The sequence below is a fragment of the Heliangelus exortis genome, chromosome 1 (genome assembly GCF_036169615.1).
Source record: "Heliangelus exortis chromosome 1, bHelExo1.hap1, whole genome shotgun sequence".
Taxonomy (NCBI): domain Eukaryota; kingdom Metazoa; phylum Chordata; class Aves; order Apodiformes; family Trochilidae; genus Heliangelus; species Heliangelus exortis.
The window spans coordinates 34340741-34364452 of record NC_092422.1 but is presented as its reverse complement, the minus strand read 5'-3'; the positions used below and the strand labels follow the sequence as shown (position 1 = coordinate 34364452).

The 23712-nt window shown below is 35.0% G+C and overlaps 1 protein-coding gene across 1 annotated transcript in view; it reads left to right on the top strand.

Moving 5' to 3' along the window:
- The window catches only part of DIAPH3 (diaphanous related formin 3), a 210374-nt gene that overhangs the window by 41548 nt on the left and 145114 nt on the right, over positions 1–23712 (top strand). Inside the window, exons 10-17 of the mRNA XM_071740516.1 lie at positions 8182–8292; positions 8709–8827; positions 8976–9092; positions 10305–10423; positions 10559–10623; positions 11206–11310; positions 13485–13817; positions 14908–15022. Of these exons, the coding sequence (XP_071596617.1) occupies positions 8182–8292; positions 8709–8827; positions 8976–9092; positions 10305–10423; positions 10559–10623; positions 11206–11310; positions 13485–13817; positions 14908–15022 (1084 nt within the window). The remainder of the gene's footprint in view (positions 1–8181; positions 8293–8708; positions 8828–8975; positions 9093–10304; positions 10424–10558; positions 10624–11205; positions 11311–13484; positions 13818–14907; positions 15023–23712) is intronic.

The window sequence follows — 23712 nt, the reverse complement described above, 5'->3', positions numbered from 1 at the left end:
GTAGAAGATACTGATCCTGGTGTAGTGCAGAAAGATTTGAGTTTTTTTCCTTTTGTTTTTTTCCGTTTTTTTTTTTTCCTTCAGATTTGTGTATTAAGGTATTAAGGGTCAACAGGGAGACCAGTATTAATGGAAGTTGAGGCATTTGATATGCAGGGAAAAAAAGCCTCGTCTGATTAGCTCTTACTGCTTAAGATCTTTCTTATAAACATGAACACTTTCTTAATCGTTGTTTACAGCAAAGCTCAACTCCATTAGTGAGGTAACAGTAATGAGAGAACTGAAGAAGTGCAGAAAAGTGTTTTTCTAGGATTATGCTTCAGATATTAAACAAGTACTGTTGCACTAATTATGCTTTCTCATGATTGTGCAATACCTCCACTTAATATTTTGTTATCCTCTGATGTAGAAGATAGGAGCATCATTAAAATTAAGAGTTTAGTCTAGTATACAATTGCATTATTTAAGCTAAATCTATTAATTTGGCGCTACTAAGAGTGTTGCCCTATGTAACATTTTGCTGTTTTATTTGCTGTATCTTATGTAGACATGAATTTTTTTAATGAAAGTTTTTATTTGAGTTAAACACTATCACTAAAAGGCTTTTTTTCTTTTTCAGACTGCACAAATGCTCGCTAGATTTCTTTTTTTATAAGACCAGAAAAATCAAGGTTCTTCATGTGAATCAGTTGTAAACTTTTATAACAATGACATTGACCTGATAGTTAATTTGACAGTGTTTTAATGAGACAAAAGTTTACAGTTGTCAGTTACTTGGCTTACTTGCCTTGATTATCTGCTTGATATATGTAAGCTTGCTTTGTGGCAGTTCAGTTTGACACTAACAACTGACCTTTTCAATTTTGAATTGACTAACATTTCTGTTACTTGAAGGCTGAATATATAAAAGGCTCAGTATGATGATTTTTATATTTTTAGTGAAAGCTCTATATACTTCTTTCATTTGTTGAAAGCCAAGGATATTCTTCCTTTTATCTTTTAAAAAAAATAAAATCCAAAATTATAGAAAGCATACTTAGTTTTGGTTTAAGACAAGATGGAATTTCTGGTTTTGTTTAAGTAAATGTAATTTAACATCTTAAGCCTGTGCTTAAGAAAATGAATACAAGGCAATCTGGGACCTTATACACCTATGAGGACAACTGAAAAAATCTAGTACTTCAGTTGTTCAAGTCACAAAGGAAATGCAGCTATTCTGACACAACAAATTGTATGTTGCCTAGTTCTTCTCATTCTTCTTGTAAAATCAAATTAATGCTTCTACTTTCTAATCAATATCTTTCACTGTTCCTCAAGCACTGTTCTTCTATACAGTTCTATTTGCAGATGCCAGCTACTTCTAATTTTCCAGTTTTAACTGGGAAGAGGTACAATGTTGAAGCAAAGGTGCCGTTTTTCCTTTTCCAGTTAATTTCCTGAAAAATAACCACTGATCATCCCTGTGGAAACCTGCAGGTGTTTTGTGCTGGCTTAGGAAAAGCATTTTTGTTACAAAGTAAAAAGTCTTACCTACTAATCAGTAGCATTATTCTCTCAGTATTTCTAGTTGTCAGGGAGTTCCATTTCATCTTTCTTTTTCATATAATATTATGAAAATTTGAGATGCTTTGGTCTGTGGTATTTTGGTTAGCGGAATTACTTGGTGGTTCTTGGTTGTTTTGTGCTAATGAGATCCTTTCCATAGCTGTGTATGTAATAGAAAAAATCAAAGCAAAGTTCACTTTATCTAAATATTCAGAGAGACAGACAGATAAGTATTTAAGAGACATGTAAACACCCATGCATATGGATGGTATATCTAAAAGTCATTACTAAGAATTTATTTTCATTGTGTGGGCTTAATAACTGAGCATAAATACAGTGTCTACACCAGAGCCACTTCTACATCCAGTTTAATACTAGCAAGCAAAATTTAACTAAATATGTGCCATCTTGACAACATGTTCTGCCAATGCATACTAGCAATAAGAGTGAAGCAGAAAATCAGAAAATCATCAGAAAATGGATCCTATAGTTTGATAGACGTCACTAGTACCACACAGGTATAGTACCACACAGGATTAGAATTTGAAGCTATAACTTTTCCTTAGCAGAACATAGCTGACTCCGCAGTTTCTCATGGAGGAAAGGATTAAAATTTTTGACTTTTCAGGTGAACTATATCATCATTCATGGAGAGTTTTTCCTTATGGAAAAAAATGTGTGTGTTTCCATCAATATATGCCCATTTCTTAAATAAACATACAAAGTCAGGTGGTGTAGACCTTCCTATTATATTTGGTAGCAGGGTGTTAAAAGCATTCCAGATGGAATCTACTTGCAGGCCTGAAAGCCCTCTGAAACCTAACACAGTAGTCTATAATTAGCTATAGTTCTTCAGGGATGAAGAAGGGAAAGAGCATTTTAACTAAACTGCCAGATGAAGTGAAAAATTTGTTCTTGGCTTTTTTCTAAAGAAAGCAAACTGCATCTACGTGTCTTCAATGCATTCCTGTTGTAAACAGCAGGATACTCTCAAGATGTAATTGCTGAATAGGTTAGAGGTGCCCTTCAGAGAAGGGTATTTAGAAATTGCAGTCCTTCACACCACAACAAAATTTCAGAAGGTACAGCAGAGAGTTATGTATTACCATATGCCTTTTGCTGTTAAAGCCTAAAATGATACCACTTCTTCACATGTTTTTGTGAGGGTAGACTGACAAAATGTCAGAATCTACACTTTCAGAATCTACAACTCTTCATGAGCTGGCTTTAGATACAGAACATTTGCCCGAAATGTTTTGCTCGCAATGACTTCAGCCTTCTCAGGAAGCTAATACGCATATCTTTATTAAGCTTCACACTACTTCAGCAGAAGTGTCTGTTGATTTCTTGGAGATGAGAAACCTTTTTTTGATATGAACACAGCTTTCCCACCTTGTGTCCATGCCTGAAAATTTGAAAGGCTGTCAGTGTGTTCTGAGAATCTTATCCAAGGTAATTGCGTGTAAAAGAATGCAGTTTAGGTCCACTGGAGTGCAACCAGTGACTGGGTTTTCCTTGTCTCAAAAGTTACCATTTATAGAGCTGTCAACTGGAGCATCACAGGCATTTTCCTTCAGTGTCATATACTTGGAGAATTGTCAAGGAATGATGTTATATTCGGGATAATTGTTCTTCGGCTTTTTCTTAATTAGGAACATTGAAGATAATTATGGATGGATACTCCTTGGAGTCATGTGTAGTATGAGTGCACAAAGAGACAAGCACGTGAAGGAAAGAATTACTTATCTGTAGCTTTCTTTCTCCCTTAAGAATTTCTTTCAGCTCTTTGGACTCAGTTTTCTCTTTGGTTGGACCCTGTTTTTGCAGCATTATAGAATCATAGAATGGTTTGGGTTGGAAGGGACCGTCTAGTTCCAACCACCCTGACAGGCAGAGACACCTCCCTCTAGACCAGCTTGCTCAAAGCCTTATCCAGCCTGGTGATGAACTCTTCCAGGGAGAAAGCATCCACGATTTACCAAGGCAACATGAGCCAGTGCCTCAGCACCCTCAGAGGAATTTATTTCTTCCTAATTGACCCTCTTCCAGTTGAAAACTGTTGCCACTTGTTCCATAACTACGTCCTTATAGAAAGTCCCTCTCCAGCTTTCCTGTTGTCCCCTTCAGGTACTGGAAGGTTGCTATAAGGTCTCCCCAGAGCCTTCTCTTCTGCATGCTCAGCAACTCCAATTCTCAGCCTGTCTTCATAGGAAAAGTGCTCTAGCCTCCTGTTCATCTTTGTCACCCTCCTCTGGACTCACTCCAGCAGTTTCATGTCCTTCTTGTGTTGGGAGCTCCAGAACTGGACACAGTACTGCAGCTGAGGTCTGACAAGAGCAGAGTAGAGGGGGGGAGAATGACTTTCCTTGGCCTATTAGCCACACGTCTTTTGATGCAGCCCAGGGTATGGTTGGCTTTCTGGGCTGCAAGCACACATTGCCTGCTCATGCTGAGCTTCTCACTAGCCAACACGTCTAAGTCCCTTTCCTCAAGGCTGTCTAAGCTCTCATGTAACCAATGGAAATCTGAGGCTCAGTTAGTAGCCCAGATATTATCTTCAAATGTAATTTCAGATGCATTTGCATATATAAAGCCGTTCCTTTAGGAGATTCCCATCCTTCTGACTGTCAGATGGGACACACAGCAGCAGGTGTAACAGTGCTGTGTGTACTATGTGTTCATGTTTAAGCTGATGAATTGTGTCCCTAGTCAGTAAATACTAGACCCTGGAGTGCCTTGGTCACTCCATGTGTGTTGTAAAAGAGATCTTCTTTTAAAAGATCTTTAAAGAAGAACTTTAAATAAGAATCGAATAGATAAGTGATTTAACAGGAGTGGGAGCTTAGCTATGCATATAGCTATCTGTAGGTACCTGTCTACAAATAGGTAAGTAAAAGCAGATATGTAGAGTTTCAAGTCTGTTGTCTTGGAAAACTCTCATGAATTCAGTTTGAATTTATTCCTGTGTCTTATGCAAATACTACTTGAACCAAGCTTGCTACTTTTTTTAAAAAATGACTTACTATTAAACGTAGGGTAAAATTAATAATCTGTCTTTCCAACTGCAAAGTTCAGGACAGCAAAAAGTTTTTTGAATATTCAAAACATCCTTTTAGTGCACCATTCAGATGCTGTTAAGCAAGCAGAGTATTTTTCTTTGTTTTTTTACAGGCATGTTCACCCAAAATTTAATTCTCTAAACTGCAGTGTTACTAAAATGTTGACAAGCTTGTTTCATCTTCTTAGTAGAATTTAACACATTTTTTTCCTTATGGATTTTAGATTTACTATACTGTTCTATTTTGCTGCATCTACTTCTAAGTTAATGAACCAAATTCAAATTATTGTGATCATGTGCCATTAAAGTATTACATGCTAACTGATACATGTTAAATAACAGTTTTATTTGGAGCATGTTGCCATCATCTCTGTCATTAATCTTTTTCAATTTTTTTTTTTTTTAAGATTTTCATGAAGCAAATTACTCAAAGGTAGATTGTCGAAGCAAGGATCACTTAGGCTTGCATGTACTTCCTCTTGTATAACCTTTTCTCATTATACTTTTTGTAGACTTCGGTTTGGAACTTTTACTTTTTGTTCCTCTAGAAATAATTTACCAGCATAATTCAGTATACCTTTCTTCTGTTTCATCCAGGAAGAATAAAATATGTTCTGATTATGAACTGCAATTGAATTTGCACTCAATGAAATTTGACTAAAGCCCTAAAAGTATTTTTTACTGATGCTTTTTGTGCTCTTTATTGTCATATCTTGTCTCTGTTCTCTTTCAATAGCACATGTGCACATGTACCTTGTTGATTTGACAAATTACAAGGAAATTCCAATTTTTTGGCAGCAATTATATCTGTAGACTTACTTTCATCTAAATTGCATTTTTGTCTCAAAGGGTAAACTCGTTTATTCTTGATCAGGATTTTCACAGTAGTGTACTTTGTTCAGTCTCTGATTACCTCTCCATTGATAGTTTAAATCAAGTGTGATAAGCACCAATTCTGCTGTAAACAAAGAGCACGAAGTCTGACATTTTTGAAATGTAAATGTGGCCTTGCAATATACTGTACTTTGTTATTTCCTGCATGGTAGTGTTGTCCAGTGAAGTCCACAATCATTGAAACACCACACTGGCGTTAGCAGGCATACAGGTGTTGGTGGCATCTGTTAGTGTGCTAAATTACTGGTTTTGAATGGCAGAGATAGTTGAATCAATAAAATGCAGTCGAACTAAAGACTCAGTACTTCAGAGAGATAAATCAGTGCTGGCATAGCAGGTTTCAACTAAATAAATTCCAAATTAGAGAAAGTAAAAATTTTCATCATGGCTGCTGAAGAAAAATACAAATACTAATGAAGTACATGGGTTGGAAAAGTGGACTCATACCAAATACAAAGAGTTCTGAGAACAAAGAATGCAGTCCATACTTAGATAATAAATTCTCTAAGGTACTGATGCACTAAAGTATAACTGCTTTGGTTGCCTGCATTTTCTACCATTTCTTGCATCCAAATTGCAGATGATGCTGATCAAATTCTCCACCACATTGTGGCACTGCAACTTGTGCAGTTTGTGGGCCTAAAGAATACACTTGGTACTCAAAACCAAGAATTTGTTGTTAGTCTAAATGAAATCTTAATGGTTTAATCAAATTACTCTTGGTAATGCTAAAACATTTCTGCTTGCATCCCATGCCTATACTTTTCTGTGCTATGTTTTATTTAGGTTGTATTTCTATCTGCCCATTAAGAAGTTTATGTAATAGTAAACTTTGTGCCACAAACTTGTACAAAAGTCTATCGTAAGCTTTTTATGCAGTTGATTTAAATAGTTGAATTTAGTGTGATTTATCCTATTGATGTCAATAGTTTTATTTTTTGTTAATATGCAAATCTGAGTGTGTGCATGTACTGAGTTTCATAAACATACTAAGGGAATAGAACTTAATTTCAGCTCTTTGTTTAACTAAGAGGAAGGAGCCATTCTTGTCCCCATCTCCTAGTTCTGTTTTAAAGTTATTGTTGTAACTTACATTGTATGAGGGAGTAATAGTAGAGCAATAGATTCTGTCATGGCAGCTTTTCTCCAGGGAGGTGCCAGATGGGTTAGTGCAGTGGCTGCAACCACCCCATGCCAAGGCATCCTCCCTTGAGATCTCCTGAAGTTGGAGAGATGATCCCAACTCCTGACACAGAGTTGTGGGGCCCTTCATGGTCTCTCTCCAAGTGAGTCCAAATACCATCGTTTACAGGATTGGGTGGAGAATGCCTGATGCTTAAATGGTTCATTCTACTACTTGGTCCCTAACAACTTGCTGGAACTCACTTGAATTTATTTTCCTAACATGTCGACAGGTCTCACATTTATTAACGGGTTGTTTATACTTGTTACTTCTCTGTTCTTCCAACTAAGCCATTTCTTTCCCCTGTAGTGTTAGCTGAAGTTCATCTACATATGCTAATGTTTTTGTCAAGTCAACCTAAACTATTCTGACTGCCATGCACATCCATAATAGTTCAGCTCAAATTATATGTAAAACTACTTTCACACTTGCAGTAGGATAAATGTAGGATCAAGGTTGTAGTCTGTGTTATCATTCAATCTTAGCATGTTCATCTGGGATACCTAATGAATGCTTGTCTTTCTTACAGTCTGTATCAAAGTAGCTTGGCCGTCCATTTCTTCAGGTCACCATATCTAAATTCAATATTTGGATTGATATGTTCTTGGAAGATAAATGTTACAGAATGTTTCCGTTATCACCTTTTGCCTCACCATGGCAAAATACAACATCATTTTCTATGTGATAAAGGGTTTACAGCTGAGAAATTATTTGAACCAGACTGCTTTATTTGTTTATGTAGTATATCCTAGACTCATCCTAATTGACTTGCTCTTTTAAAAAACCCTTAAAATGCTGGCAGTGCATGAGTAACGTTTTCTGTTCATTGAAGCAAGATGTGCAAACCATAAAGAGGGTAAAAAAAGGAAATAATGGCTGTTGTGATTCACTAATTAAACTCCTCAAGTTGCTCACTAGTTAACCACAGACTGATTGATACAGGCATCATAGTTGACCTGATGCTTGCTTTTGCGCTGAAGTTTGGGTTCCCATGAAGTATTCTATGACACTCAGTATGTTTAAAAGAGAGAAGATTTTAAAAAAATAGTCAATTCAGTTCTTCAGGCTCAGTTTAGTTTAATCAGCATTTTGTCTTTTAATCCTTTTTCTACTGTTCATACAAACTTTAGCCTTTACCATTGATACTATGTCACAAATTTTTATATATGTATGTATAAATGTGTATTGATTTTTACATGTTGAGAATTACACTTGTCAAGGTGTTTACTGTCTGCTAAAGTTCATTTACTATAGGAGCTTGCTAGTTGTATGACAAAATTCAATGAAGTGAGATACTATTTCATTTTTATGGCAATTTGTTAACTAGTGTTTTTTATTTATGCCTCATGTGGCTGATAGGAAATTTTAGTGTCTTAAATGTAAGATTACAGTAGATAAATAATTAGACATGATGTAATATCTAATTAGTATTTTGTTATGTCTTTCTGACTATAATGCATATTGAAATCTAAGAAATAATATGGTTTATTTCCTCTGGTAGGTAGCTTGCATGCAGCTCATCAATGCTCTCGTTACATCTCCTGATGACCTGGATTTTAGGCTTCACATCAGAAATGAATTTATGCGCACTGGATTGAGAGAGATATTGCCAGTAAGCATCTTGTTGTCTCTCTTTGCATTTCAATTTCAATTATTGGACTATTTGAGCTTGAGAGGGGGAATGGGAGAAAAAATTCTAATAAATTATTCTCAAAGGCCTTTAATTAAGTCTGGGAATAAGCAGTATATGAAAATCACTCTTAAAGTAAGAATGAAAAGGTGAAGTGTGCTCTCTGGACTGTGTGCTGATCCCTCAGCATTTCAGGACTTTGGTTTCGATTGTGACAGACTGCTGTGCAGATAGTTGTGAAAACATATTTGTCTTTTCAATATCTAACTTAATGTGTTTTTTACTGTAATTTTAAACTTGAAACTAATATAGACTTATGGAAGTTATTGAAAAGATAAGTTTTATTTACATATAGGATTGCTAAATTTTCAAACATTTTTACTGTTTCTTTTTTGCAGCAATTGAAATGTATAAAGAATGAAGCACTAGATATTCAGTTGAAAGTTTTCAATGAGCATAAGGAAGAAGACATGCTTGAATTCTCTCATCGTTTAGAAGATATTAGATCTGAACTAGAATATCCTTTTGATATCAGCAGGAAAAAATATGGACAAAATAGTGTGTATAGTGGACATTTTTCTGCTATAATTTCTGTTTTAAAAAGTTACCAGTCAACATTTGACTGAAATATTGTTTTTCCTTGTTACTCTCCTTAACACTGTTACTGAAGTAAATGATGTTTACAACATGGTGTGGAATACAGTTAAGGATACTAGTGCTGAAGGATATTTTCTTTCTATTCTCCAACATCTTTTGCTGATAAGAAATGATTATTTTATACGGTATGTTTAATGCTGTATTAAATGTTAATTATATATTTTGTTGTTATTTAGACATTAATAGATGTTTTTTCTTCCATAAACTTAATGATAAATGCAGTTTAGTCTTTTTTGTTGAAGACTGCAATTTGTGAATTTCCTTTATGAGCTCATGCTCAGAAGAATCAACTTCGAGTAAGAATGCCATGTACTTATGTCTGTCTCTTCTGCTCAGGATACAATTTTACATTAAAATACAGGAAATTTTTATTGAGACCTGAACCTTACTGACTGCAAATATAAGTGATCAGGGCGTGTCTTGTAATCGGTTATATATCACGGTAGTGACCTTGTAATTTTGTGATATATTTAAGTCAAAGAACAAAACTGGGTGTCGATGAAAGTCCACTCTATACAGAAATCTGAACATACACTGAATTTAGAGTAACTTTTGATTGGTATTTGAGTATTATATACAATATAGGTCAGTGTGGACATGTTAGTGTCTTTTGGAATATTTGTCAGATAAATTACAGGGGAGTCTCATACGTTTGAAGCTGACAAATACTTTCCTTTCTGCAATCTGCTTGTGTTGTTTTTGTGGAAAGACTGGAGGTACCAGATATAAACTGAACAGGACAGGAAAGCCATCTGTTTTCTGCATGGTGTTCTGCATAACCTTTCATTTCAGGCAAGGTCTAGCACAGGTGTACACAGGTACATCTGTGACAGATCTCTTCCACCTGAAAGGGTTTGAATTCACAGCTTGCAAGTGACACACCTGTCATACCTCATCCCACCTTGTCCCATACCCCTTCCTCTGCCTGACATTTTAGAACAAGGTGCTTTTCATTCCTCTTACTGAAGTGGGGCTGCAATGCATCAATAGTTACAAAAGTTAAAAAACCAGAAGGGATCAAGCTGGAGGAAAAGCCTTCTCTTTACTGGTAGGAGGCAGGAAGGAGTCCTTCCTTTATTTTCCAAAGGAGAGAGATGCAGGTTTATAATATAAGAAACATTTATCTTTAGGTCCCCTGTTTTTTCAGACTTTGTATAATCTGTTCTTGTGTAATAAACTGCCAGATGTATTTGCCTTTTGAAATTTCTGGGGTTGGCACCTACTGTTCTGTAGAAATAAGTTAGCTCAAATCTTTTTACCTTACTGTGTTTGTAGACAAGATTTTAGGTATATGTTAATAAATAAGTTGCCGTAAGAAACCTTGTCTCTGTCTCTAGTCCACAGTATTTCAAATTGATTGAAGAATGTGTGTCCCAGATAGTGTTACATAGAAGTGGAACAGATCCAGATTTCACGTATCGTAAAAGATTAGATGTTGATTTCAGCCACCTAGTAGGTAAGTACTATTTTCAGAAAAGATTACAGTATCATTCTTCTTTGTATGTTCCAAAACCCCAGTTAAAGTTGTACATGTTATTAAGAATCTTTTGTTTCCTGTATGTGTACAAGTGTGTTTGTTTGTTTTTTCAAGATATTTGTGTAGATAAAGCAAGATTAGAAGAATGTGAAGAGAGGGCTTCTGAGCTTTCCAGAAAAGTAAGTGATTTTGAAGGTGATCATAAAATGGACACAGGGGATTACTTAATGGCTTCATGAATGGTGTAACTGAACGTGGCATAATTCTTAACTTCATAGTACTGTTAGTTCTATGTTAGGTGGGAATTGAGACATTTCTTACTGATTAGGAAGCAGAGAAAGGTGGTATGAACTTGTTAACCTCAGTTGAGAATTTTTCTACTTGTTAGTTTAAGGTTCCATGTACATACCTCCCTAAAATAAACCCAAAATATATTTGAACAGTTACCAGTTTCTTCAACATGATAGAGGGAGAGTAAAAATTGACTCCTTTGCATTTACAGACTGTATTACTTTACATCAGTTTTTTTAAACTACTCTACTTCCAACTTAAAATATTTAAGTACTTTAAAGACATGGTAATAGAGATGGTTCTTCAACTCAGTGGATACATGGAAGGTAGAATAACAGATATGTTGTATGTATCCTTAGTATTGTTTGCACATGGGTTTTAGCAAATACAAAAGGAAAAGTTGGAATCTAAAAAAAGTATGCAGAACTGACTAGTGTCACCTTTTTTTTTTCCTTCTACTTTTTTCTAAGTTTGAACAAGATTTTGTAGTTCATCAAGAGACCCAGGCCCTACTGCAAAAAAAAGAAGAAAGAATCAAAGAACTTGAAGCAGAACTCAAAGCTTTTAAATCACAGGTATAACACAGTTTAAATGAATGTGTGAAATACTGTTTTTGAAAGGGACTCAGTTTTGAATCATTTGAAATTCTGATTACAACTGAGGTTTTTTTCAAAGTATCCTTGTTATCGATTATTATTGACTGTTGGTTTCCTTTATTTCTGTTTTATACAAAGAAGTGTAGTGTGACATTAATTAGCTGTTCCCAGATGATCTTTTCTGTGCCTGAGCTCTGTTAATTAAACTAGTTTTCTTATGTTTCATTTGGGTTTTGCTTTCAGTGTCATATATTTCTAAAGTAATTAACCACATAGGGTAATAAGTCTTATACTTTCAGATTAGCATTCATCACTGTGATCTTTATCCCTCCACAGGAAATTATTCATTAGGCAGTTTGCTTTGCTGAAGCTTTACCATGGATATCTATCAGTGAAAGAAATAACCTGTGGCTGGATAAGAACATTTCTCAGTAATTTTTCAATTTTCAAGCATAAATAAGTATTTTAACATGTAATGGAGAAGAGGAGTAGTACAGGTTTTTGAGAGTAATTCTTGAGTTAACTTTTAACTTCTTCAGCTCTGAAAACTGTATATGGAGTCTGTGTAACCACATGATTTTTCCTGTGTCTTATTTCCTGGAATAAGAAACACAGTCTAAAAATGGCTAAGGAAAAACAGCCTTGGGAAGACATGCATATAGGAAGGTCAGAAAATATGTTTTGATCATAGAAGTTTTCTATAATTTTGAGCTTGTTTAATTTTCTTAGGCAAATCAGTGGAGTTTTGCTTTGATCTTTTTAAAAATATAATTCTAATTCAAGTTTCGGGTCAGAATTAACTGTTAATATCATAAGCAAATGGGCTCTAAAAAAATAAAATAAAATTTCTTTTCTAAAAAATAATTTAATGAGGGTTGTGTATCATTCATTAAGAAAGTATTTTTATATGTGTATCTTGGAAACATGCTTAAATACTTTTCATGATGGAAACACGTTTTCTCTCCTATTTTACTTTTCCTCTCATTCACTGTATTAAATACGTTTTTTATGTGTAGTCAGTGAATATAACGTGATTATGCTCTCTAATTATCAGATTAACAATAATCCCACTGTTAATGGGATACTTGAAATATTTGTAAATATCAAGTAATCAATTACAGCAACTTAGTACTCTTAAATCTGTATTAAGAGGTTTCAAAATCTGTCTTAGGTTTCAAAATATCAGTTGCTACTTAGCATGGCTACTTCCACCTCATATGACTAATCCCCTTCTGATCTTGTTCCTTTACTCTTTTGTTGTATTTGGCATTTGTATATATATTTTTTTCATTATTTGAGCCTAACTAGTCAATGTCTCCTTATCTCTGTAAACAATTTATATGTTCAGAAATTCAAAACAATAATACCTTTGTGCATCTAATTATTTTTATTTATTGATATTCAGCTATTTCTTTTAAAAAGTATTCAATTTTTTGCTTATTGTGTTTCCCCCAATTTAAAGAAATAATAAAATGCAGTGTTTCAGCTCATAATTGTAAGGTCAGAAGTTGATTAATGCTATCACCTGTAGAAATAGTATTTTTAGCCTTAATGAAGTGCTATTACATCTATCTTGATACAGTATAGATGTCATTACATAGAATAAGAAGCCTGTGTGCCAGGCAAATGTATTTATTTGAAGCACTTTTTTTTTGTCATTTCTTTGGGCTTTAAATGCTGTAGAAAGAGAATGCTCCTATATTGGAAAATAATCTGTTTTTCAACATAATTACTAATATTTCCAGATTCTACCTCTGTGTCTCTGTAACGTTTTCTGTAATCTGTAGGATAAGTAAGAACACTAGGTTGTTATTCTATTTGAGCTAAACTATGGCAGTCTACATAAAATTTCATCAAACTACCTATCTTAGACCCTTCTTAGATCATGAACAGTGAAATATGGCAAATGGGATATAGCATTTCAGTTTTTCATTTTTAGCACTCTCTGGCCTGAACTTCTGCTTCAGTTGCTGATACTTCACTTTTGAAATCAAAACCATGTTGGCCCCATTATAATTCATATTTGACAGTCTTATACAACAAAGTTGCCACTGTCTTTCAATTGGTTTGTAGACTTAATCTACAAACCACAATTGTTCTGGCATTTTGCTCATAAAAAATGCGAGGCTGAATAAGAATATTTTTCTTATCAGTATGGCTCCCTGCCCCCCGGTGTTCTACCGCCAACGTGTGGAGATGCATCTGTTCAACCAGAAGCTGCAGGACCACATCCACTGCCACCACCTCCTCCTCCACCACTGCCTTCTAACGGAGCAATTCCACCACCCCCGCCTCCCCCTCCTCCTCCACCACTTTTGAATGGCTTGGGAATACGTCTGGCTTTTGGTGGTGCTCCTCCACCACCGCCTCTACCAGGCTTGCCTGGAGCACAGTGGTCTCCACCTTCATGCACTTTACCATTTGGAATGAAGCCGAAAAAAGAATTCAGACCTGAGGTCACAATGAAAAGATTCAACTGGTCCAAGGTAGTACTCATTAGTGGCAAATACTTGATGTAAGATCTTAAATAGGGCTGAGGGTAAATAGACTGAAGAATAAGACTATATGGGGTAATTGATACAATAGCTAAAATTTTGTAAGATATGAACACTTTATGCCTTTTGTTTAATTGTTTTCTAAAAGCTTTGTTTCACTGACTCATGGTTCATCTGGGTAAATATCTGTTGACTTTCTGAGCTGCCTGAGAAGGTCAGTTCTTGTATACAGTTCTTGAAGTTCAGTAAGGATGAGTGTAGAGTCCTCTATCTTGGTAGGAATAACACCAAACACCGGTACAGATTAAGGGTTGTCCTGATGAAAAGCAGCTCCATGGAAAAAGACCTTGGAGTCCTAGTGGACAATAAATTCTCCATGGGACAATGATGTGCCCTTGTGGCCAAGAGGGCCAATGGTATCCTGGGGTGCATGAGCAAAACTGTGTCCAGCTGATCTAGGGAGGTTCTCCTGCTCTCCTACTCCAGTGAGACCATGCCTGGAATTCTGTATCCAGTTTTGGCCTCCCCAGCCGAAGAGAGACAGGGATCTACTGTACAGAGTCTAATGGATAGCTATGAGGATGATTTGAGAGACTTGACCATCTGTTCTGTGAAGCAAGACTGAGAGAACTGTGGCTGTTCAGCCTTTGAAAAGGAGGCTGAGAGAGGATCTTATTGATCTCTATAAATATCTGAGGGGTCAGTGTCCAGAGGATGAGGCCAATCTCTTTTCACTTATGCCCAGTAATAGGACAAGAAATAATGGGTTTAAACCAGAACACAGGAAGTTTCAGCTCAACATGATGGTGATGGAGCACTGGAATGGGCTGCCCAGAGGGGTTGTGGAGTCTCCTCCTCTGGAGACTTTCAAAACACGCCTGGATTTTTTCCTGTGTAGAATTTGTACAGAATATTGTTTTCAAGCAGAAATATACTAGCAGTTCTAAAGATGAGTTATACAGCAAAGGTTTACATATTTTACAGAGCTCTTAAGTATTTCATTTGCTTTAGACTCTACAGAGCACAGTCTCTGCAGAGCATCAAAATATTTATTAAATTTTTTTATGTCTCTTGCTTCTAGATCAGGCCTCAGGAAATGACTGAATCCTGTTTTTGGGTTAAGGCAGAAGAGAACAAGTATGAGAATGCTGACATGCTTTGCAAATTGGAACATACATTTTGTTGTCAAAAAAGGGGTAAGTAATTGATTGCTTTAATTTTCATCTTTTAAAGATACCTTGAAAATTCTTACATGAAAAAATTCACAGTATAGCATTAGTGTTCTATTTTTAAGTGGAATGTGTGAAGAAAAACGTTTGAAAATCCTAGACTGCTTAAGGTGGTAATATTGAACTATTTTACTTAAAGGGTGACAAAAATTGTGACACCTATAAGGACAACCTTATAAAAAACCCAACCAAACAAAACAAGAAATGCTTCCAGCATATGGATCCATCTATATTGTTGAAAAAATATTTATAAATTTTTGTCAGAATACCTTAAAATACTGTGACCTAATCTAGAGTCCAGAAGGTGATGTGTGTACTCTCAAAATGCATATGATAATGATGTATTTAGGTTGCATGAAGGAGGAGAGTGTTTTAAAGAATTTTTTTACTTTCTGATAAACCTGTAGCAATGTAGGTCTCCTTTGATATTTTGTTTAGCTTCTTCAGCTTTTAAAGTGTATATGAGTAAAATATCTGAAAGTATTCCTGGTTTTAAACCTTTTCTCCCTTTTTGGAAGTAAGTTGTCTCACTAGAAGTTTGGGTTATTCAGCACCATATACAAAATACCTATATTTCCACTTCACTGTTATTGCTTCTTTTCCTCCTTCTTTGATTGGTATCAGGGACTTGGTAATTTGGGGCACCCAAAGAGGTGATTAATGATTAATTCCTTCTCAAATTGAAAAGACTATATTTTGATATTTTTATTTGATGTAGTACGTGGTATACTCAAATTTGTCTTTTTAAATTTTTTTTTTAGTTTTTTTATATCTTTGTGTGAATTATCAAATATTTTCTTTGTCACCATAACAAAGAGCTTTATTCTGCTTTTTTCAATGCACACTTTTTATGCCCTAGAAGTATTTCTACTGAATTGAGTATTACAGTGGATTACTGTTGATACTAATAATATTAATAATGTTGTAGAAAGGTGAAAAGGCAAGAGGACTTCACTGACCAGAAATACTGTTCCCTCTGTGTAATTAAACAGTAAAATCTGGGAGGTGATCATATTCAGGACAAACATTTTAAGGGCTCAGAAGAGGACTGTGAATCTCCACAGACAGGACATTAGAGTTAACATGATTAACATCCCTTCATATTTTAAGTGAATAAATGGAATATATCGTTTTGACAAAACATAACAGAAGAGAGTTATTTGATTTTCAGTTGAAAATTCAGTAAAGTATCCTGCTATACCAATTCGGGAGGGACAAGGTGGGTGGGTGATTAAAGGGCTCTAGCCCGCAGGAAATTTTTTTTTTTTTGACAGGTTGAGCTTAATTAGTGTTTTGTTTTGTTTTGTTTTGTTTGTTTGTTTTTTAGTTTTGAAGTCTTGCATCTCACATGGGTAATATAAGTGTGCTGTCATCTTAATTTTTGAAAGGAAGTGGAGATGCTAAAGATTTTGTTTTGAAAAACAAATAGGTGTCCAAAGAGCAACATGAAACTAAATGTCATCTTTAAGTGAGTGGTTTACAGAAATTGCATGAATGCTTAAATTAAACATAAGTAGACAGGCATCTTGGTAGACAGCATGTATGTATGCAGACATAAGTAGACAGCATGAATTCTAGTACAAAGGACATCAAAGTAACTTCTTTTGCTCTCATGACCATAGAGAGAGGGGATGCTTCTTTGTAGTTTATACGTAAGTTGCTGATTATAACAAAACTTGCCAAAGAAATTGCTGATATCCAGTTTTCTTCAGTGCTCAGTCCTGAAGAGATTTAACACCATGCTAATACTGGGCTTTTAAAAAGTAGAATCAGCAATCTATTCACCGTACTCATTCTGGGAACAGTCCTTGACTATTTCTGAAGCTTTATCTCTAAAACCTAAAAGATGAGAAGTTGAAGATTCTGTAGCCAAATGATAGCATGCAAAGTATGAGCTTGTTTCCACTCTGTTGAAGGGTCTGCTTATGCACTCTTTTCATTGAAGTCATTGTGTAAGAAGAGGTATCTAGTTCTGGAACAGGGGCCAAAATGTTCAATGATGCTTTAAATGAATTTTACTCTGATTAAGTAAAATCAGATTGAAGTATTTAAATGTTCAGTTGGTGCATTTTGCCAGTTGATATGCCAAAAGTATTTCAGTGCTGATCCAGAAGAGGAAGTCTTATTTATATGTAAGTAATCCACTGAGGAATTCCTGCTAGAAGAAGGAATACAGAACACTATAGAATAGATTTGAAGCTTTAGCAGATGTTTGTATAGAAGTTGTAAATTACATTGATTCTGAATGGATATTGAAGCAATTGAAATAACTGAAGATGTTATGGAAATATGAAAGAAATATTACTGCAAGAATAAAAAGTAAAAAAGAGTCTAGCTTCAGAATGTAGGAAAAATAGTGAACAGTAACATGGAGCAAAGGTTATAAATGGAGAAAAAAAATCACTTTTGTAGATGATCTTTGGAGACATGTCAGAGACATGTCCCTGAATCACGGAATTATTTAGTTTGGAAAGGATCTCTAAAGGTCAGCTGGTCCAATCACATTTGTAAAAGGACCAGTCTAATTCATGTTGCTGGGGCTTTATTCAGTTGAGTATGAGACATCCCTAAAGATGGAGCTGGAGGGACAGACAACTTGTTCCTGTGTTTATCACCATTGTGGCAAAATATTTTTCATAATATCTTCTTGGAATATCTCTTGTTGCAACTTGTATCTGTTGTCTCTTGCTTGTTGTGCTCCTCTAAGAAGAAACTGCTATGTAGTCTGAGACAGCAGTAAGAGTTCTGTTGCCCTTATTCTTCTCATGACTGACAACTCTCTCAGCTCTCTAATAATTTGCATGATTTTCTGCTGTACTTGTTCAATTATATCTATATTTTTCTTGAAGTGGGGAACCCCAAACTGAAAGAGTACCCCAGACACTTTTCCCTGAGAGAGGAGGAGAGTTGAAGGTCTTTGACCTTCCTTGACACTTCTCTGACTGATTAATCACAGTCTTGGTAACTTCCTGGAGGAAATGTTTTCATTGTTCTGCTTGTACAATAGAAATGATGGTAATGTTGATTATGAAACCATGTAAAGGCTGCAGGTGGTATAGGGTATTTCCTCTTCCTTCTTGTACTTGTTATAAAGCTGGTTTTGCCACTTTCCAGAAACTGAAGCAATTTGTCAAAGCAATATGTTTTATAAAAATTAAGACTTGGAGCTGGAAAAATGAGATTTGTCAATGCATCAATTGCTGATGTATTCTTGTAGTAGCTTATTAAGGACAAAAGGTAATTTATTTATTGACTCAGAATTTATTCTTCTCTCAGAATAAATTTGTAATCTTAAAGAAATTTAGGATTTATATGTATGAAAGAAGTTGGTAGGGGATAATGGAAAGCCAACTCCTTTATCATAAAAGAAAATTACTACTACGTAGGGAGTGTGGGAGGACACAGTTTCAAATCTGGCAATACAGGTCAGTGTGTGGCTGGAATATTTTCAATGCAAGTACTGGAGAGAAGATTTTATTGTGACTGAAGTGTGTACATACATTTAAAATGTTTGCAGGAAAACATGAGAGTTTATTTTGAGATTCCCAAGGGAAAAAATAAAACAAATCAGATTCTGGAAACTTTAAATCATTAGCTTTGTTATATCAGCATCTCAAAAGTAAGGAATGAAATCACTGCTTTGAAGATATCAATATGAAAAGGTGGTATTCACCATGGCTGTCTCCTTGGCTGAGAAAGAAAGAAAAGGAAAAAAAAAAGGTGATGAATGTAAATGGTTTGCATGAATGATCTTGGGTTTTCTGATAACTTGTCTGTTTAAAGGCAAAAAAAAGGATTGGTATGTAGGGTAGTGAGACTTGAAAGATGAAGAAATATTAAGAAATATCAGTTTAAGACTTATCAGGATTATACTCATGGTTGCAGATCAATGAAGAAAATCTGAAATGCCTTTTTGGCAACAATGGTATCAAAGAAATCCCTTACTATAATTCTTTGAGAACATTAAACTAAATATATGATGTAAAAATTAACTGGTATGTGAAATACTGAGTAGCAGAACTGGAGCAAACCTTGTATATGCTCTTATATCATCTTAAGGCCAAAATGTAAGATGAACAAATGAAAATGCTCATTAGTGTATAATAGATCTATTGGAAAACCAATTGAAGAAGAGTCATTACTGAGGTATCATGTTAATATGCTGCTGCTTTTGATAAAATGTTTAGACTTACAGACTTGCATGAAGTGTAGCACCATGAAAATCTGATGTGGGGAAAATAATCCTACTGTGTAAATTGAAATGTGTCTAATAATATTATGCTGTACTAATAGGTCTCAGATCAGATGATGTCTGTGATGAAAAGATATGTGAGATTAGAGAAGCTGCAAGCTTTTTGGCAATAAAGTGGGAGATTTCACTACCTGTATACAGGTTGAATTTATTTCCTCATCAGGATGTTATGAGAAGCTAAAAACTTTGGATGCAACAAATGACTGTATCCAGTATTTCTGTAATCAGTGTGAGAAGGAACTGTTCTGGGAATGGGCTTCATTCATGCACATGACCTAGGAGGTCAGAACAGGAGAGGAGGGGAAGATGATCATTGTCTTAATGTTGTACCAGTAGAGAAGAATCCAAGTAAATCTATTATAAAATTCATCTTCAGGACAGGGAGCTGGATGAAAGGTGGTCAAGCAAGATAGCCCTGCCTGCTGGTAACCCAGAGGCTATTCTGAAAATGTCATAGTCAAGATTTGACTAAACTTTGTACTGTAATTCAGAAAAAACCCATCTAGAGCTATGGCATAAGAAATGTGTGTGGCTCGATAGGAAAGACAGTATCTCAAGTAAAAGGATAGTATTGAAAGTGTGGAAGGCCTGCCCAAATGAAGATAACAGGAAAACTCATTAAATGTAGCTAGATAAATGTAAACAGGACATTCTTCACATACTCTTTTAGAATTCTAAATTTCTTGCAAAGGATCCTTCAGCTCATACTGAGAAGTGTATTTAATGTTTTGAAAATTATGCTAGCCAGGGAATTGGTGGGACCACTGGGTGAGAACTTCAAAAGTGAAGCCAATTCAAGGAACATTAGACAAATTTGGGGGTAATAGGTCCAAAAGAAATAGGAAAGCTTGTAGGAAGAGGAACTTTGCCTTTTAGGAAGTGAGGAGAATAGATTATAAGTAGTGAGAAAGCTGGCATAGTGTTTTTTACATTTCTTACATCAGCTCTGTAGATTACATCAGTTCTGTGCTAGAAGGGACACGAGTCAGAGCCAGCAGGGCATTTATTAGGTTCATAATCATGGATAGAAGAGTGCCTGCTTGTTTGGAGTAGCTTCAAGCTACTATGTTTAAGGATTACTATTACTAAAAATCAGGTTTTTATATGCCAGTACTTGGTCTTGTCACTTTTAAAAGGGACAAAACTAACAAAACACCTATAAGAAATGTACTTAGTTGTGCAGATACTTCGAAAAGTGTTGGTGTGGAGAAGAGGCAGCAGTAAGTTGATGAAAGCTGGTGAATAGTATAGTAGTTAGGCTTAATGTGGGATGTGTGCTTAGGGTAACTCAAGAGACAACCAGTTTCATGTTGCTTAGAGTGGTTTGCTAAAGGTGATTCCAAGACTTAGGAGGTTTTATGTAGTGTGCAAGAAAGCAACCTTTAACCAAAATGAAATCTTCAGAATCATTTAAATACAAAATGGTGATTTCTTTCCTCTCTGCAAAATATAAAAAAGGTGGTAGCTTGCTGAAATACATTATTTATAATTAGTGTAAGGTGTTTATAAATTCTATTAATAAAATGATTTTACTTGATCTTTTTTTTTTTTACGTAACTTTTATATTTAAAGTGTTAAATCCAAAATGAGGATTAGAAATAGCAGATGAATCATACAAGAAAGTGTTCCTAAATTCTTCATTATTTTTAGCAGTATGCAAATAACTACAGTTAATGGAAGATGGCATGGAAAATTAGAAATTTACTCTTCTTTCTTTTCTGTATATCAAAGGGAACTGAATGAGTAAACTCGAGAAAGAAAGATTGCATGAAATCTCTCTTTTTTTTATATTTATTTTTGGTTTTTTTTATCAACTGGGACAGATTTTCCACCTAATCTTATTGGTGATGGCAGTGTCTGATCCCATCACAGCAGAGCTCCTGCCAGATTTGATTATTCAGAAATAAAGCACTTCAATGGGAGTTCTACCACTTGATGTCTTGAAAAGGTTGATATAGTTCTCTCTATTGTGATTTTTTAACTTTTTTTTTTTTTTAATTTCTCTGTATACTCTTGTAAGAAAAATCATCAAGGTCTAAACAGCTATGGTGCCAACCAAGTCTCAAACATTTTAAATTGGAATGAGTGTTAATGGTAGCAAGAAGGTCAAATCATTAATATAAAATAGTTTAGTGCTGTATTTGACATAGCATACCCAGCATAAGCAATATGACTTGGGGTCATCCACCTGAAGGATTATGTGGAGCCCAGTGTTCTAAAACTTTCCTTCTTGGAAGGTGAGTTTATACAGAAGTTACTCCAAACTGTTCTTCTTATCAAATTTTATTACAAACCTGTAAGATTGCTAACATTATAGTAACTTCTGCTAATAGTACAGCACTGAGTAACTTGAGGTAACTTTTAATGTAACTGTGTACAAGTAGAAGTAAAGCCTGCTATGCTTTAAGTTTGGCTGCCATGCAGTATCTAGCTGCCCTTTATTCTGCCAAAATTATTCTAAAATATTTTTGAATCTAAAATAATAAAGGGAACAGAGTTTCTTTCTGAAGAATGCATCAGAAAGTTACAGGCATTTACAAGGGACAGCACTGAAATTTCAGTGGTATCTTGCAATTTCAGTATGTCATCTTTCCATGGAGGAAAAAGATGGTATGTTTACTGCTGTATAGGTAGCAGATATATTATTTGTTTATATTTTTAACAGATAGAATGATCTCTGTGCTTATTTAGATATCTGTATTAAATATATTTTTATGCACAGATAGATAGTTACGAATGAATCCACTTCTGACTGCCAGATGCCCACCAAACTGCTCTCTAATAAAATGGAAAAGCTTGTGTGTTGAATCAAAGATAGGGAGATCATTTGCAACTACTCTCAAAGGCAAGCTACACCAAATTTGGGGAAAATGCATTTGACTTATTTATTTTTTTCTCTTGTCCTATCACAGATGGGAAAAACCTTCAGTTGCTCAGAGTACTGAATGTGTTTAAAGAAGTAGAATGTAAGCAACTTCTAAAACCTGATTTTCATATCCAGATCATTTCACAAATATATGGCAAACAAAAATAGAAAACCAAAAGAGGACATTAATGTACCAGTGGTTGGAATAGTCTGACAATAGCATTTGGTTTATAGTTTGCTTTTGTAGCAATAAATTGTGACATTGATTTCCCTTTTCTATAATTTGTTTTCGTTTGTCTGTGTGTTTCTGCATTTTTTTTGGTGGAGTGAGTTGTTTTTCTCCAACTTCTTTGGATTAGTTATCTGTTTAATTATTAATTATTGCCTGACTGTGTCATCAATACCCAAATCTGAGAACATCAGAATCATTAATAACATCGGATTGCTATTCTGGTAGCACTGGACAATAGAAGCAGTCTGTCAGGTATTGTATTAAATGGTTTTAGAAGATCTTTTGTTGCTAGAAAGGGTACTTTGGCTTTTATTTGGAGTTAATAAATGCTTTGTCAGACAGATTATCATTGAAGTTTGTTCCAGCACTTGTAAGTACCTGAGTACAGTATTAATTTTACCTCAATTTGATTTAACTTTTTTTTTTTTTTTTTTTTTTTTGTGGCAGAATGTGCATATGTGCACATATGCAATATGTGTTGTTATTAGGTGACTGATTATTACCTTCTGCACAGAGTATTTATTATTTCCTGACAGCTTCAAAACAGGTTGACTGCTTTTGTTTCTCTGGAGTGAAGTGCCTTGAAGGAGTAGTTTCTGTACTCTTTGCCTTTTTATTTCAAACAAGCAATTCTTTTTTTTCCTAGTTGATTTCTACTCAGAATGTACTATTAGCCTGCAGTCAGCTCATGTTTGATGAAAACACGACAGTATATTCAGGCTAACAAAAGCACTCCACTGCCATTTCACAACACAGTGGTAGGAAAAGGCTTCCAGGGCTTGATGTTTTAGAAGCAACAAGAGTGTTTCTGTATTGATTTCTAGTAGAGATTTTTTTTACAGTGTGAATAAGTAAAATCTTAGAGGAGACAGATATTATTTTCATGTACCCGGGGAGGAAAGAATTCTGCTTAGTGTCGTAAGTCCCAAACCATAAATAGCAATGGAATGGAAAAATAGATTTGGAGCTTAAAATGCAAGTTAAAGGAGCTCATCACAGGGCCCCTGCTCAGTCTAATAAATTTGTTTATTTGATGAAAAATACTTCTTTTAATAACTCTGTTTTTCCCTATATCAGCAAGGATCATGCAAGAATTAATTTGCTAGTGTTTGTATTGCATGCAAGTTCTAAGACTCCCATACCTACTACCAACCTATTTTTGTGGGTTTTACTTCTTTTTAGTTTTTTTACATGTTTATGCACTAAATGCTTTTGATTCGTTTCTAATCTGATGTTACAAGATTTTATGTGTGTCTTACAGTAGGAAACAGTGTATTTGAGTGCCATAAAATCTTCATTACAACAGT